The sequence below is a fragment of the Calypte anna genome, chromosome 13 (assembly GCF_003957555.1).
Source record: "Calypte anna isolate BGI_N300 chromosome 13, bCalAnn1_v1.p, whole genome shotgun sequence".
Taxonomy (NCBI): domain Eukaryota; kingdom Metazoa; phylum Chordata; class Aves; order Apodiformes; family Trochilidae; genus Calypte; species Calypte anna.
The window spans coordinates 16,670,842-16,685,083 of record NC_044259.1 but is presented as its reverse complement, the minus strand read 5'-3'; the positions used below and the strand labels follow the sequence as shown (position 1 = coordinate 16,685,083).

The 14,242-nt window shown below is 50.3% G+C and overlaps 1 protein-coding gene across 2 annotated transcripts; it reads left to right on the top strand.

Annotated features, from left to right (window-relative positions):
* Positions 1–5,554: 5,554 nt before the first annotated feature.
* On the top strand, positions 5,555–12,874 carry ZCCHC10 (zinc finger CCHC-type containing 10). 2 transcript variants are annotated; one of them, XM_030459177.1, is made up of 5 exons: positions 5,555–5,607; positions 7,103–7,178; positions 7,310–7,471; positions 10,288–10,329; positions 12,228–12,874. In XM_030459177.1, the coding sequence occupies exons 2-5, from the start codon at positions 7,138–7,140 to the stop codon at positions 12,505–12,507; spliced, it is 525 nt and encodes a 174-aa protein (XP_030315037.1). In that variant the 5' UTR covers positions 5,555–5,607; positions 7,103–7,137; the 3' UTR covers positions 12,508–12,874. The 2 variants fall into 2 exon arrangements, with proteins under 2 accessions (XP_030315037.1, XP_030315035.1); XM_030459175.1 differs by lacking the exon at positions 7,103–7,178 and having other exon boundaries at positions 5,561–5,607.
* Positions 12,875–14,242: the final 1,368 nt, after the last annotated feature.

The following is a 14,242-nucleotide window of genomic DNA, read 5'->3' as shown; positions in this document are numbered from 1 at the left end:
GTTTTTATTGCTACCACTAAAATTGCTTTAAATCCAGCGAATATGGTGAATAACGATTTTATATCTATTTATTTCTCTCCAGGGCTTGAGCCTGAGGTGAAACCCAAATGGAAAAGGGGGGGGGGGGAGAGAATTGCCAGAAAAAAAAGGTGCCTAAAATAACATCCCTGTAAGGTAGGGATCAGCACCGTGTTTCCACTGACATCACTGCTCCTTGTTTTAATGACCCAGAAAAAACGTGGTAGAGAAATCCAATATTCCAGGCAGGAAGGGTCTGGGAAGCAGCCCCAGCTACACGAGTTTGTGATTCCTGGCAGTGGGGGTGACAGGGTTCTGGCAGGCTCTGGTGGTCTGGGAATTGCATCACGGTGCTGATGAATAATTAAGAAATGTTTATGAATAATGATCAAATGTTTTCACCTCAGATGTCCTTGACTGCTAAACGAGGTGCCAAGGAGGGAGAGCAGCCTGCAGCTCTGCAGGGAGGATGCTGTATGGCGGCGCGGATGAAGGGTGGGGAGAAATCAGCTCCTTTCCTGCTATTATTTATTATTTTAATTTATTTTTTTGTCACTTTCATTCCCTGGGATGAGCGTGGTCAGAGCCACCTGTCTGATGACGCGTGGACATGGGCTGGACCCCATGGGGACAGGAGGGAAGGTGGGAGACACAGCACCCACCGACCCGGACTGATGGTTCTGGTGGCTGCAGAAAACCTCCTGGTTGGGTGAAAAATTAATAAATCAGTGCAAAAAATGAAGTCTTGTTATGCAGTCACCTGAGGTGGGACAGAGTCTGTGATTCTCCCCGTTCTCCTCTGTTTTCTGCATGGTTTTTCATGTGGAAAAGTGAGACTTCAGTGTGCAAAAGATGTAATAAATGTTTCTAATGAATAATTAGGATCTGATGACAGCTGACAGGCTCACTGCTTATCCTGAACTCTTGTAATATATATTCTTTAATTAATGAGGCTTTCTCCTTTCTTCCCTGGTGAAGACTGATTTGCAGCAGAAAGAATGAAACAACAAATGAAACCACAAAGCTCCACTGGGGGTACCTCAGCTTCTGCACCTATGAATTTGCTCAGCTTCTGAAGGCATGGTAAGTATTCCTACACCTCAGCTTTTTTTAATTTTATCTATGCTTTTATGGCATTTATTCCTCCTCCTGTAGTGAATATGGTGAATGTCTGAATGTTTCTGGCTGCTGTTCCTTTTGCCACAGGTTTTTCTCTTGCCCCAGGGGTGCCCACCCAGCATCTCCCCAGTGTTTACAGTGGCACGTCCTGCACTTCATTAATGGCAGCCAGACAGGAAAATTAATATGGGCTTAAAATAAAGTCCTGGCTGCTCTCTGTCACAGGCTATTCTTTGGGCTGCTGTAAATAGCCACTAGTGTCACCTAATGTATGGTTCATAGTGCTATTCTGGGAGAGGCCAACAGAAATGGGCTTTGCAACCTCCTCAGAGGGTGTCCAGAGGATTGTCCTGGGCTCTGATTGAATCATACCCCATCTGACACCATTCTCAGGGCATCCTACACCTCTCTGGGCTACCAAAGGCTGCTCTGGAGCCATCTTCACCATTTCTGTCAAGGATTTGCAGTGAAATCCGTGTTGGAAAGATAAACTTCCCTCTCATTCTGGTTCCCACAGTTTCACATCAAACTTGAAAGGTAAATGGATTTCATCTGATTACAAATGAAACCATCAGAGTTGGACAGTTGCCCCCCAAGCAAAACCCAAACCAACCAGCTGAAAATTACCCAGAGAAACACATGGAAGTAGAAAAAGAGAAAAAAAATAGTTACAGGAAAAGCAATATTGGAGAGTGATGGTTGCCATAGCAACTGAGGAATATCCAAATGTTACCTGGAGTGATTATTTGCCCCTGGATGTTGTGTATTTCAGTTTCATCATGGTTACATAGTTCATAGCCTTGCACATCCTCCCTGAGGTTGGAAGTGGTGCCTCAGGGCATGCAGGGAGAGATTTTGAAGGTGTCTGAGACTCCTCAGCACGCTGGGCCAGGCAGTGTGGCAGCAAAACGTGAGAGGATTGTTCAGAGAGGATTTCCTGAGGGTCTCAGCCCCCCCACTGGCCTGGGAAGCACTGAGCAGAGCTGCAAGCAGAGCAGGCACATTTTTAATGCATTGATCAAGGAAAAGATATGAAGCAGGGCCTCTACTAAAGCCTGCTCACCTCCTGCTTTCCATCCTCCCACCCACAACCCCTCCTCAGCCTCCCAGCTCACACCTTTGGTGCCTGCCCTGCTCCCCCCCTTCCCTCACCCCTTCCCTCAGCCCCTCCTCTGCCTGCCCGTGGAAAGAAAAACCCTGGGAACTTCTGAGTCCCTGGGATGCATTCCAGTGACACGTTCAGTGGTGTCACCTCCCACACCCCACCTCCACGGGTGACATCCCTGCCATGCTCCCCAGGGAGAGCCTGGGCACCTGGTGACACAGAGGGATGGTGACACCAGCTAAAAACAGGGATGAGGGTTGGAGGCTGGAGCAGGGAACAGGCAAAGGAACAGTCACTGAGGGAGGGTACAGGCAGACAGACACCACAGTCCCACAGCAACACCCCCTGATGTCCCCCCCTCTGCCCAGGTGTTCACCTCAGCATCACAGCTCATGGAGAAACTTCATCCCAAAGCACTCACAACAAACCCAGTTTTTCTGATTTTTGCTTTTTATAGGAGCTGTGGTTGGGCACCCACAGAGATTCTGGGGGGGCTTTGTCCCTTTCAGGGTGTTTTTACACCAGCTGCTCTGCTCTGAGGCTCAGAGCCTCTCCTGGTCTGGTTTCTGTCCTCTCCCTGTTTATGTGCAGACTGTTATTTGGATACCCAGAGCCAGAGTCTGCTCCTAGTTACTGGTATAAACATTGAATATCTGCAAGGGTTGCAGGAGAACAGCCTGACATCCAGCCTGGCACCACTTTGTACCTCACACAAGGACTTTTCTCCTGTCAGATCTGGCTTTACCCATTTAGGAGCTGAAACAAATCATTTTTGGTGACTCTGCCAGAAAAGACCCTTTTCTCACCAGGCAGCTTGCACCCACAGCTTGTGCTGAAGGAAAGGACAGGAGGGGGAGAGGGGGAAATTCTTGTTTGGGAAATTGTCAGCCAGAGTAACAGAACTGCAAGATGTGGAGCTTGTGGTGCTCTCTCTGATCCCTTTAGTCCAGCTCCAGCTTGGGAATGGTAGGAAAGCTGTGAGAAAACCTCCTCTGCTTGGCTCAGAACCCCAATCACAGCAGGATTAATTAAACAAACCCTGTTTGGGTGAGATTGCTTTGTTCCCTGCAGACATCCCATCCCACAGGCAGTGTCAGGGTTTTACTTCTTGCTCTGAGTCAAGGAAAACAGAACAGAAGAACTCCTGGGGTCTCAGGTTGTGTCCCCAGTGTTCTTGGGAACACCCCAGGAACACCCCAGCCCCATTCCCAGCTGGTTTGTGTCAGCAGCAGCAGTGACAGAGCCCCCAGGGGAGCTGGGCAGCTCCTGTCTGCCACCCCCTGGGTGTAAATCTGCATTTCCCAGCTGGGTGGAGGCAGGACTGACCCAAATCTCTGCCTTAGCACTGAGATCTCCTTTTTTCCAGCCTCCAGTTTTCTCCTTCTCTGTTTCTGTCTCTCCCTTGGTGCTGCCCCTGGTGCAGAAGATGCTCACAGGGAGTAAAAAGGATTTGGTGCCCAGTGTGGAATGTTTGGTTTGGATAATAATAATTATTTGGATAATAATAATTACTTGGATAATAATAATAATAATAATAATAATAATAATAATAATAATAATAATAATAATTTCTGTGTCCAGTCTGAGTTGTGTTCTAATTTGTATTTTTTTTCAGTATGGGATAACAGTGTGAGTGACTTCCCTTTGGAGCTGTTCTCCAAGGAAGCTGGGAAGGAAAATTGCTCTCCCTGTTGGAAGTGAGATCCTGACCTCAAAATCCCAACACTGAGGGCAAAATGCCAGCCCAGCAGGCACCACACCTCAGGAAGTGGCAGAACCAGGGGGAAGGAGCCACTCAGGCTCCATGTTACAGAGTTTAGAGAGAGGAACTGCCAGGAAACTCAGCATTTCCTCACCTGGCAGCTCCTGGAGTTGTTCTGTGTCCAGCAGACCCCTCAGCACCTCCCCTTCCCAGGGGGACATTTCACTGGTGTCCCCAGCCCTGTGGTGACAAAGCTGGTGTGACACCCAGCAGGAAGCTCTGGTCTCTCCTGCCTGAGACTCAGTTACTGCTCAGTTCTGTCTGACAGGAATATTTCTGTCTCTCTGACTGGCTCAAAATCCCCCAGTTCTCACTCTTACCTTCCTGAACTCCAGACATTTATTTTTATTTTATGGAACAACCCCACTAACTCCCAAGCAGCACGTTCTGAAGAGCCTCAGAGCTGATTCTCAGCCACTAAACCCCAGCAACAATTCATCTCTTTCACTACATGTCCCATCTCTTGCCCCCCAGTGACAGGATTGCTCTGGGCTGAGGCTGGAAAGGGCTGGGTAGGAAGCACTCCCAGCATTACCCAGTTTCCTTGAGGACTCTTGCCAGGATATTGAAGCTGTCACCTTAAAGCTGATCCCATCATCTCTGATAACCATCAGGACACTTTTTTTTGCCTCCCTGAATCCAGGCTGCTGCCAAAGCTTCCCCAGGGATGTGCTGTCAGAAACCTCAAGGCAATGCTCCTCTCTGTTGTTTTTTTATTTATTTTTTCTATCCCTGGACCTCTCCTCCCACGTCAGAGCCTGCAAGGAGATGATGTGGCAGCCAAAAAACCTTCTGGCACAGCTGGGAGAGCACAGGCCTGACTGGAGTGGGAGAAGGAACCTGCCTGATGATTCCTGGAGATTTCTGCAGGGCAGTTCAGTACAGGAGGCATGGGGTGAACCCACTCAGTCTCCTCAGGCCCTCACTGGGGGTTACCAGACCAGAATCAGAATCAGTACCCCCAGATTTCTTTCCCTGTCACCCCCCAGCAGAGCCCAGGCCTGGCTCAGCCACCCCCCCCAAAGCCCTCACCAGATGGCTGCTCTGACACGGGCCGTCCCTCTGCTGCCTTCAGGTGTTTCAAACACATCCGAGGGAAAGAAAAAAAGCCGAGGGAAAGCAAAACAAGCCGAGTTTGGAACCCAGAAGGCCGCAGCCCTGACAGGCCGGGAGGCCGCGGCCTGGCGGCGGGACGCCTGGGGAGGCTCCTCCGGGAACCCAGCGCCCTGAGGGGACCCCGAGGCCCGCGGGGGTGCTGGAGGAGCCCTGGGGGAGGTGTCTGGGGGGGGTGGGCAGCGCAGGGCTGGGACGAGGGGGAGCGGAGGCCCCGGGAGCCCCGCAGAGGCCTTGAGAGGGCCCGGGGCCGCCGGGTGCCATGGCAACGCGGGAGGAGGCGAGACGAGCGGGCAGCTCGTCCCTCCCGGCGCGTCCTCTCTGGCCGCTGGAGGACCCGTCCTCTGTGGTAGCCTCTCCGTCAGCCAACGGGAGGGAAAGGGGTGGTGTGCGCCTCCTCCCGGCATACACCGCGGCGCCACGCGTCACTTCCGGTGCGGGCCGTTAAGATGGCGACTCCCATGCACCGGCTGATCGCCCGCAGGCAGGCGTGAGTGCGGCGGGAGCGGAGCAGGGCGGGCTCGGGGCTCTTCCCAGCCCGCACCCCCCTGAGGCTGCGGGGAAAGGGGCGCGGGGAGCGGGAGGGCCCGGGCGCTGCGGGGCTGAGGGGGGGGAGCGGCCCCGGAGGGCACAGAACCCCCCCCCCCGTCTGCCTTCCCGAGTCCTGCAGGGGCTGGGAGGGGGCGGTCTGAGGGGAGGAGAAGGGGGTGAGGAAGAGGAGGGGAAGGGTTCCCCCAGGGCTGGGGGGTTCAGGCTCCTCCTGCCCGGGCTCTCGGGGGGCTGGGGGGGGAGGTGTTCGCTGGGCTTCAGGGCAGGTTGAAAACCAGAAATAAGTCCTGGGGTGGTGTCGTGATGTCTTTGCAGAGCTGTAGATGAAGAAGGAAAGAACTGGAGTGTTTTGTCCTCACCTGTTGCTGAGGCATTGGGGTGGTTTCCCCATTCCCAAGGGATTCATTGCCCAGCACGGGAATGGGGAAAAGGAAACGTTTGAGTTGGGAGGGGTCTGAGGGGATCCCCTGGAGCACAGCAAGGTCCTGCCTTCCCCTCTCCTCCTCTCCTCCTGTTGCCTTTGGCTGTTAATTTCCTGAGAATAATTCTGTTTCTTGGTGTTTGTTTGCTCTGCTCACAGAGCTGGGCTGGAGGGCTGGGGAGCATTTACATTCTCTTCCCTTTTCACCACTAAGCAGAGTTTCCTCTCCTGCTAATGACTTACACTGCTTTGGTTTTCTCATTCTGGTTTGCAGGAAATGCTCAAGTGAGCAGCACAAGAAATCCTGGGAATTCTGAGTTGTCTCAGTGAGGCTTTGAGCTCCCAGGCTGTGCCTGCAGAGACAGCTGGAGGCAGAGAAATGTTATTCTGGGGGGTTGTAGGTTGATGGAGGAGGAGGGGTTCCCCTCATTCTGCTCTTGTGTAACTCTGGGGGCAGAGCCAGAAGCCCAGGGCAAAGCAAACCCCCCAAAACCTTTTGGTTTATTCTTTATTATTATTATTTAAAACTGCTGACTGCTGCTCTGGCCCTCTAAATGCAGAGTCCAGGAGCCTCCTGAGAGTTCAGGCTGGAAAGAGAGTGGCTGGGAAAAAAAATAGTGATTTTTTTGCTGTTTGGAGAAACTTGGGAGAAGTTGGAAATGAGTTCCAGGGTCCTGATTCCCCTCCTGGCTCTTCTGGTTCCCACCTGGAGCAAAGTGTTTGTAAAGGAGGAGGAGGGGGTGAGCAGGGAGCCAAGGAGCTGCTGGAAATTCTCAGAGTAAGAGTGGGGGAAGAGCTAAAAAAAAACCTGGGCAGGGATTTCCTCCCTGAAAATAAAATAATAAACTTTCTGTGTGGTGCTGGGATCCATCTCTGACAGCAAATGGGCTCAGGGTTCAGCTGGGAAGGGTGGAATCTGAGAGGGGAAACTGAGGCAGAGCTGAGGAGCCTCCTGGTGTCAGCTCAGCCCAGCAAAAGGGTTGAAGAGGGAAAGTTTGGGTTTGTTCTCTTGCAGAAATAGTTGGTGTGCTCCTGGTTTATTAAGTGGAAATGTCTTTGCCTCAGCTCTGCTCCAGTTCTCATCCTGACAGGTAAAACACCCCTGAGGCTCTGCTTTAACCAGAGCTACAGAGACTCTCAGGGCTCTCTCTGAGGGAAAGAAGGAGGAATATTTCAGGGCAGAGTTGGAGTCAGGCACTGAAGTTGTTCTGCTCTTCCCCAGGGAGGCAAACAAGCAGCACGTGAGGTGCCAGAAGTGTTTGGAGTTTGGGCACTGGACTTATGAGTGTAAAGGGAAGGGGAAATACCTGCACAGACCCTCCAGGACAGCTCAGCTGGCAAAAATCCTGAAAGAAAAAGAAAAACAGCTCTTGCTGCAACAAAGGTAAGGCTGCCAGAAGGGAAATGTGTAGATTAAAACAAAAAAAAAATGTATTTTGGGGTGGGAAAGGTGGTGTCCTGGCTGCTTGCTCTCCTCTTCCCATCTGGGCTCTGGGAAGCTTGTTTGATGAGGAGAAATGTTATATTTTAGTTTCATGAACACCTTCTGGGCTGAAATACACACTTTTGGGCCAGCCTGAAGCATTAAAAAAAGTGCATGAAGCTGAAGTGGAAAGAGTTGGAGCCATTTCCATAGTGGGAAACTTCCCTGAATTCCTTGTTGCTGGGCTCCCAGTGTTCCTGTGCTGGGACTGGGAACAGCTCTGCTCCTGAGGTTGGGATCTGTGCCCTGCTCCTGGCTCCCCCCTGGCACTGGACCTGGGCCAGCACAGCTCAGTCTGAGCTGGAAGGGTTAAAGAGGTGGCAAAAAAAAAAGGGGAAAACTTCTCCCTGGGCTGCCCCATTTTCCCCCTTTTTGGTTTTGGTTTTTTTTTTTTTGGCCTCTGCAGCCAAACAGAAATCTGAGCAGAACTCTGCATTCCTGCCAGTTCCTCCCCATTGTGCTCAGAGGTTTTGCTGCTCCCCCCCCAGTTTAATAACTGGTTTAACAACCCAGGATGGGAGCAGTTGGAGAGGATCCAGACCTTTGGCTCTTTCCAGAGGGAAGGAAAATGTGTGGAGAGCTGTGGAGAGAGAGAGAGAGAGGTGATGCTGAGGCTCTGAACCCCTGCAGTGCCAGGCAGACCCTCTGCCAGCCAGGGGGACACAGCAGGGGGGGATTGGAAGGAAATTCTGCTCCCTGGAGTAGCCCTGGAGCAGTTGTAAACCCTCTGTGTTGTGGGTCAGGGCTTGGGCTCTGGAAGTTGCTCCCTTTGGAGAAAAAGTCTGGGAGAATTCTCCTGATTTTGGAGACAAAACTTGAGTTTCAGCCTCAGGGGATTGTTTGGCTCCTTTCCTGCCCTGGTTCTGGTGAATTCTGTGCCTCAGCCATGGAGTTAATTTTACAGAGATAAAAGGCAGAGCTCCGTCCAGTGGATGTCAGAGGGGTTTTGGGTTTGTTTTGGGGTTTTTTTGAGCTTCTCACCCTCAGAGCAGGGGTGAGAAGTCCCCTGATAAAAGGCAGGCAGAGGAACCCTGAGGTGGGAGCAGTTTTTAGTGCTGGTTTCCTGCTGCTTTTCTATCCCTGAGCTCCTGGAGCTCCTTCCCTGTGCCAGCTCCTTGGGATGAGACTTTTCCCTGGTGTCAGGAGCCCCCTGGCAGCAAGGTCAGACCTCCCCTCTCTGCCCAGGTGGCTTTGGAAGGTTCCTTCTTGTCCCCAGGGAAGTTGGGTCTCCTGCTTCCCTCCATTCCTGTCCTCATCTTTGAGATGAATCATTAACCAGGAGGCAAGCAGAGGCTGATAAAGTTAATATTTACTTTCTGCCAAGAACACAGAAGGTTTTTCAGCCTCAGCTCAACTCCAGCAGCTGTTCCAGGATCCTTCTGTTTGCCCATGACTCTGGACATTCCAGAGGTGTCAGTGAAGTTGGAGCAGGAGTTGGGAGGGGAGGAAGGGTGAGGAAATCCCCACTTCTTGGGGGTGTTTCCAGGGATCCTGACTCTCAGTGATGGTTCTGAAGCCAGTTTGGTGCCCCAGGGAAACTGTGGCCTGAGGGACCCTGTGCCCTGTGTGCTCTGCAGGGGACTGAGCCCTCTGGGTGGGGACATTCCAGAGGATCCCATCCTGATCCTTCCCTTCAACACTAGAGGGAGGCACAGATCCGTGCTGAAGCTGCTGAATTCTCTCCCGTTTTCTGGAATCTCCTCTGTGTGCTCAGGGACTCCTCTCAGTCCCTCCTCATAATCCTGGGGCCTTCATAACCCAAACCCAGCATTCAGCAGTGCTGAAAATCAATGAATCTTCCCTTTCCCTCCATGGCCCTGAGGACTCCTCCTGAGGGGCAGAACATGCACTTCACATTCCCTCCCTTCTGCCTTTTCCTGGAGTTTTTATCAGCACAAGCTGCTAATCTCTAAATTCTGGATATTTGCAGCTTTTTGTCTCTGGGTGCCTGAGATAACAGAGTTCAGCTGAGGGGAAAAAATCTCCTGGTTAATGAGAGAGCAGCAAACTGGGACCCACCTGGAGTGGTGGGAGTGTGTCTGGAGGGACTGTTCCAGCTCTTTCCATCCAGGTGGAATTATTGCATGCTGGATATCTGCCAGGGATGGAGAAGAGCAGGTGGCTGGGACAGCTGACTCCATTTTATTTCATTCAGACCTGAAGACTGTTTAGAAAAAACAAAAACAAATCAGTATTTTGTTAGCAGCAACCTTCCTCTGTGTCACTGCCCACTGAAGCTTTGAGGGGATGAATCCAGGGGAATTTCCAGACAAATACCTGGAAAGCATCAGTGTAAAGAGATGGGGTTGTGTCCTTTTGTCCTGGAGAGGAAGACGTGGTGAAAGCTTCAGACTAACTCAGTATTCTGCTTTTTGAGTCAGTCAGTTCAGTTGTTGCTAAAAAGGGTTGCACAGAAGTTGCTTTGTATCCTTTCCTCCTCTGCCTGGCCCACTGCAGACTCTTGGTGTGTGAAGAGTGGAAAACAGAGCAAAGCAAACTTTGAGGTGAATCAGAGGTGAATTGATGCTTTTTCCCCCTTGATTTCTTGGTGTTGTTGCTTTTCTGTTTCTGACAGTGACTGGAAATGGATGCCAGATCCCAGCTGGGCAGGGCAGCTCTGCCACTGGGATGCCACTTGGCTGCTCCCCCGTGCTGCTCTTTATTTAATTTTCTTACTGCATTAATCACAGCCATTGTTCTTTCCCTCCTTTCATTAGCACTGGGGAAAGTACAGCAGAAAAGAAGCCCAAGAAGAAAAGGTATGTGGGGAAGGGCTGGGAGCTGCTGGAGTGTGTGGTTTGGGAGGAGCAGGCACTTTGGGAAGGGTGTGTGGGAAATGACAATGCAAGAAACCCAAATTTCACTGGTTTTAGCCTCTTGGGGTGACAGACAGCTGGAGAATTTCTACACCTCCCTGTCCAAAACTCCAAACACTTTGTTCCCTGCTTTCCTCCCTGCTGGCTGTCCCATCTCCACATGACCTTGCTTTGATAATAAAAACCTTCCTGTATTTACCTCCAAGTCAAGCCAGTGAATTTTAAACAATTGTGCAACCCTAGCACACTGTTCTCTGGCCTGGAATCACTCCACTCCCCATCCTGCTCTTCCTTTCCTTGTCCCCTTTCCCTTCTTCTCTCAGCTGCCTTTGAGCTTTGTCTGGAGATTGAAATAAGGGATCTAACCCCTCCCAGACCCAAACAAAAAACCCCCAATCCAAAATGAGAACAAACCCCAGAAAATAAACCTCCCCCAGGTTCTAATTTGAGCCAAAAGCTCTTTCTCTTTTCCCAACATTGTCCAAATATCCAATCTTTGTCTGGGCTGAAGGATTTTCAGAGTATTTGAGCTCTGATCCAATGTGAAAATGAAAAGAATAAAAGGATTTCTGGGGGAGAAGAGGGGTTGGGTGATTTTTATTTTAAAAGCTCTTCCAGGTTTGAATTGTTACCCTGTTCTTATGTGGGCACCAAGCCCACAAACATAAATCCCATTCCAGGCATTTTGCTGTTTATATTTTTGTTAGGACCCAGGAAGAATGAACTGCAGCAAATTCAGGAAAAGGGGGGGGGGAAGTTGCCATTGAACCCAGCAGATTAAAAAAGAAAATAATCCAAGGGAAATGCAAAAGTTGGGTCCTGGCAGCACTGACCTTTTACACAGTGCCTGTTTGTTTTGATATAAACAGTAATAAGTGAGCTACAGGCTGAACCAGAAAAACAGGAACAGGCAAAGCAGCTGTTGTACAATCTTGTGACCTCAGGTGACACAGAGCTGTCTCCTGGCTGCTCACTCTTCCCATCCACCACCCTTAAATTATTAATTAAAAGCCCACTCCAGGTTTGGCCGCACCTCAACCTGTGAAATTCAGTGCCCCAAAGTGGAGATGATTTGGCTTAAAATCAACCTGGAAATGAAAAAGGACAAAATGTCTGAGGGAGAGGTGGTGGAGAACAGAGTGCTGCACTCTGCATGCTCTGTGGGTGACTTGGCAGGGAGCAGGGGGAGTTTGGACTTTTCCACTCGTTTTGGAGAAAAATCCAGGGGAGGATGGAACTGTGCTTTCTTGGAATTCGTGTTGCCTCAGTCAGGGGCCTTGATCTTGCAGACAGGCTCAGTGAGGGCTAAAAATGGGAAAAAAACAAGAAAAGAACCAAACAAAAAGCAGAGGAGAGAGAAATCTGCTGTGTTCATAATCCTGCCATTCTCTGGGGCTGGTTGGAGGCTGCACCTGAGAGCAAGCACCGAGCTGTGACAGGGGACTGGGACTCACCTGGAACGGTGGTGAAATCCCTGCTGGGATGTCCACAAACTTCCCCAAAATCTGTCTGGGGAGTGAGGGAAGTGCTGGGCACCTGAGCTCGGGTTGCTGCCCCCAGGACACAGAGTCAGCCTTAGGATCAGCCTTAGGATCAGCCTTAGGATCAGCCTTAGGATCAGCCTTAGGATCAGCCTTAGGATCAGCCTTAGGATCAAATCTTAATCATCTGGGTTGGAAGGGACCTCAGAGATCATCAAGCCCAACCCTTGATCCACTCCCCCCGTGGTTCCCAGCCCATGGCACTCAGTGCCACATCCAGGCTCTGTTTAAATATCTCCAGTTATGGAGAATCCACTACTTTTAAATTTTATTTATTTCATTTTATTTATTTCCTTTCAGATCCAAAAGTGTCAGCAGCTCCAGCAGCAGCAGCAGCTCCAGCTCAGACAGTGCCTCCTCATCTGACACTGAGGACTCCTCCTCCTCTTCCTCCTCCACATCCTCCTCCTCCTCGTCCTCAGATGACAGTGACACCGACTCCAGCTCCTCCTCCAGCTCCTCCCCTTCCTCCAGCCCTTCTTCCTCCTCCTCCTCCTCAGACTCCAGCAGCACAGACAGCACAGACAGCACCGACGGCAGCGCTGAGGATGAGCCCCCCAAGAAGAAGAAGAAGAAATAGTGGGGTGCAGGCAGGGACTGCTGCTCAGCCCCACACCCCAAACCCCTCACCACTGCTCCCCCTAAACATCCCTGGGTTGTTCCCGGGACACGAGAGCTGGGGGGTGGCACGGGGGGGGGGGAGTTCCTAAAAGAGCATTTCTTGTGGCTGAGCCGTTTGGGGGAAGTTTTAGAGAAATAACCTGCAGGGGTTCTGTGAGGGGAGGGACAGCCAGCTGGGTGCTCAGGGCCTGCTGAGCCCCCACCCCTGGCACCTGCACTGGATTTAGGGAGTTTGACCCCAAAAAGCAGAAGTTGGACCCTGCTGCCCCCAGAGCTGAGTGCGGGGAGCTGAGTGCACCAGGGTGCACATGGGGCATGGGGGGGTCACAGGATGCTGAGCTGCTGAGGGGGTTTTGGGGTTGGTTGGTTTGTTTGGTTTGGGGGTTTTGTTTTTTGGGGATTTTTTTTGTTTGTTTTGGGCTTTTTTTGGTTTTTGTTGGTTTTGTTTTTTGGGGTTTTTTTTTGTGGTTTTTTGTTTTTTTGGGGGGGGGTTTTGTTTTTTTTTTGTTTTTTGGTTTTTTTGTTTTTTGGGGTTTTTGTGGTTTTTTGGGGGGGGGTTTGTTTTTTTTTTTTTTTTTTTGGGTTTTTTGGGGTTTTTGGGGGGTTTTTTTTGTTCTTTTTTTTTTTTTGGTTTTTTTTTTTTGGGGGGCTCTTTTTGGGGAGGTGTTTTGGGGGGGTTGGGTTTTTTGTTTGGGCTTTTGTTATTTTCTTTTGGGGTTCTTTTTGGGTTTTGTTTGTTTGTTTTGTGTTTTTTGGTTTTTTTGTTTGTTTGTTTTGTTTTTACTGGCTTTTCCTGAGCCTTCCTGCTCAAGTCTTAGAGTTGAGAGGTAAAACAGAATCAAAACCCCAATGAAGTCGTTTCCAGTTGCTGCCCTGTCCTGGCTCCAGTCCCCTGGAGCCTCCCTGTGTCTGCAGCTCCTGGGACACAGCAGAGGAGGAGCAGGAAATGGGAAGAAATCCAGAATTCTGAGCTGCTGAGGAGTTCCATCTTGGTGCCTTCTTTTGTAAATCATCCTGGTGAGAGAAGGGCTCCAGTGGGTGGGGGTTTTTTTGGGTTTTTTTTTGGGTTTTTTGCTTTTTTTTGCTTTTTTTTCCCCAGAACTCCCTTCCCTTTCCATGCAGCAAATGGTCAGGAAAGCCAAGGCTCACCAACAAACCCTGTTTTCCAGGAGAAAAGGGGGGAAAAAGGCTGCTTGCCCTGGGGGCTCAGTAAGGAAAAAAAACAACTTGCCCCAAGGGAAGGGTTTTCCCTTTTCTGCTCTTTTTTGGGAAAAAAAAATGTGTTGTGTGGTGGCACCTGCCCAGGCTGTGCTGGGGGGCACTGCAGGGTGAGCAATCCAGGGGTTTCATGGAAAAGTGTGGAAAATGTCTGTGGAAATCTGGCAGGGGAGAAACAAGTGCAAAAAAACAGAAAAAAACAAAAAAAAAGCCATGAAAGAAAAAAAAACAATAAAAAAACCCCACCAGAAACCAAAAAAAAAAAAAAAAGAAAAAAAAAGGAAAATCGTTTTGCAGACCCAAAACTGGAGGATTTGGGGTGGATTTGGAGCAGCTGGAATTGGGATGTGGATTTGTGAGGAATCTCCTGAATTCCTGACTCCTCTTTTGGGGGGAAAGTTCTTAAAATGTTCTGTTTAGGGAAAATAAAGAATGAAACTATTTTTTATATTGCTCTGGGCAGAGCAGTGGGTGGA

What these genes read in the sequence shown, in the direction of transcription:
- ZCCHC10 (XM_030459177.1), top strand. Translation starts at nt 7,138, where the DNA reads ATGTCTTTGCCTCAGCTCTGCTCCAGTTCTCATCCTGACAG. An exon ending in TCCAGTTCTCATCCTGACAG is followed by an intron (nt 7,179 to 7,309) that starts GTAAAACACCCC and finishes GCTCTTCCCCAG; the next exon opens with GGAGGCAAACAAGCAGCACG. An exon ending in AAGAAGCCCAAGAAGAAAAG is followed by an intron (nt 10,330 to 12,227) that starts GTATGTGGGGAA and finishes ATTTCCTTTCAG; the next exon opens with ATCCAAAAGTGTCAGCAGCT.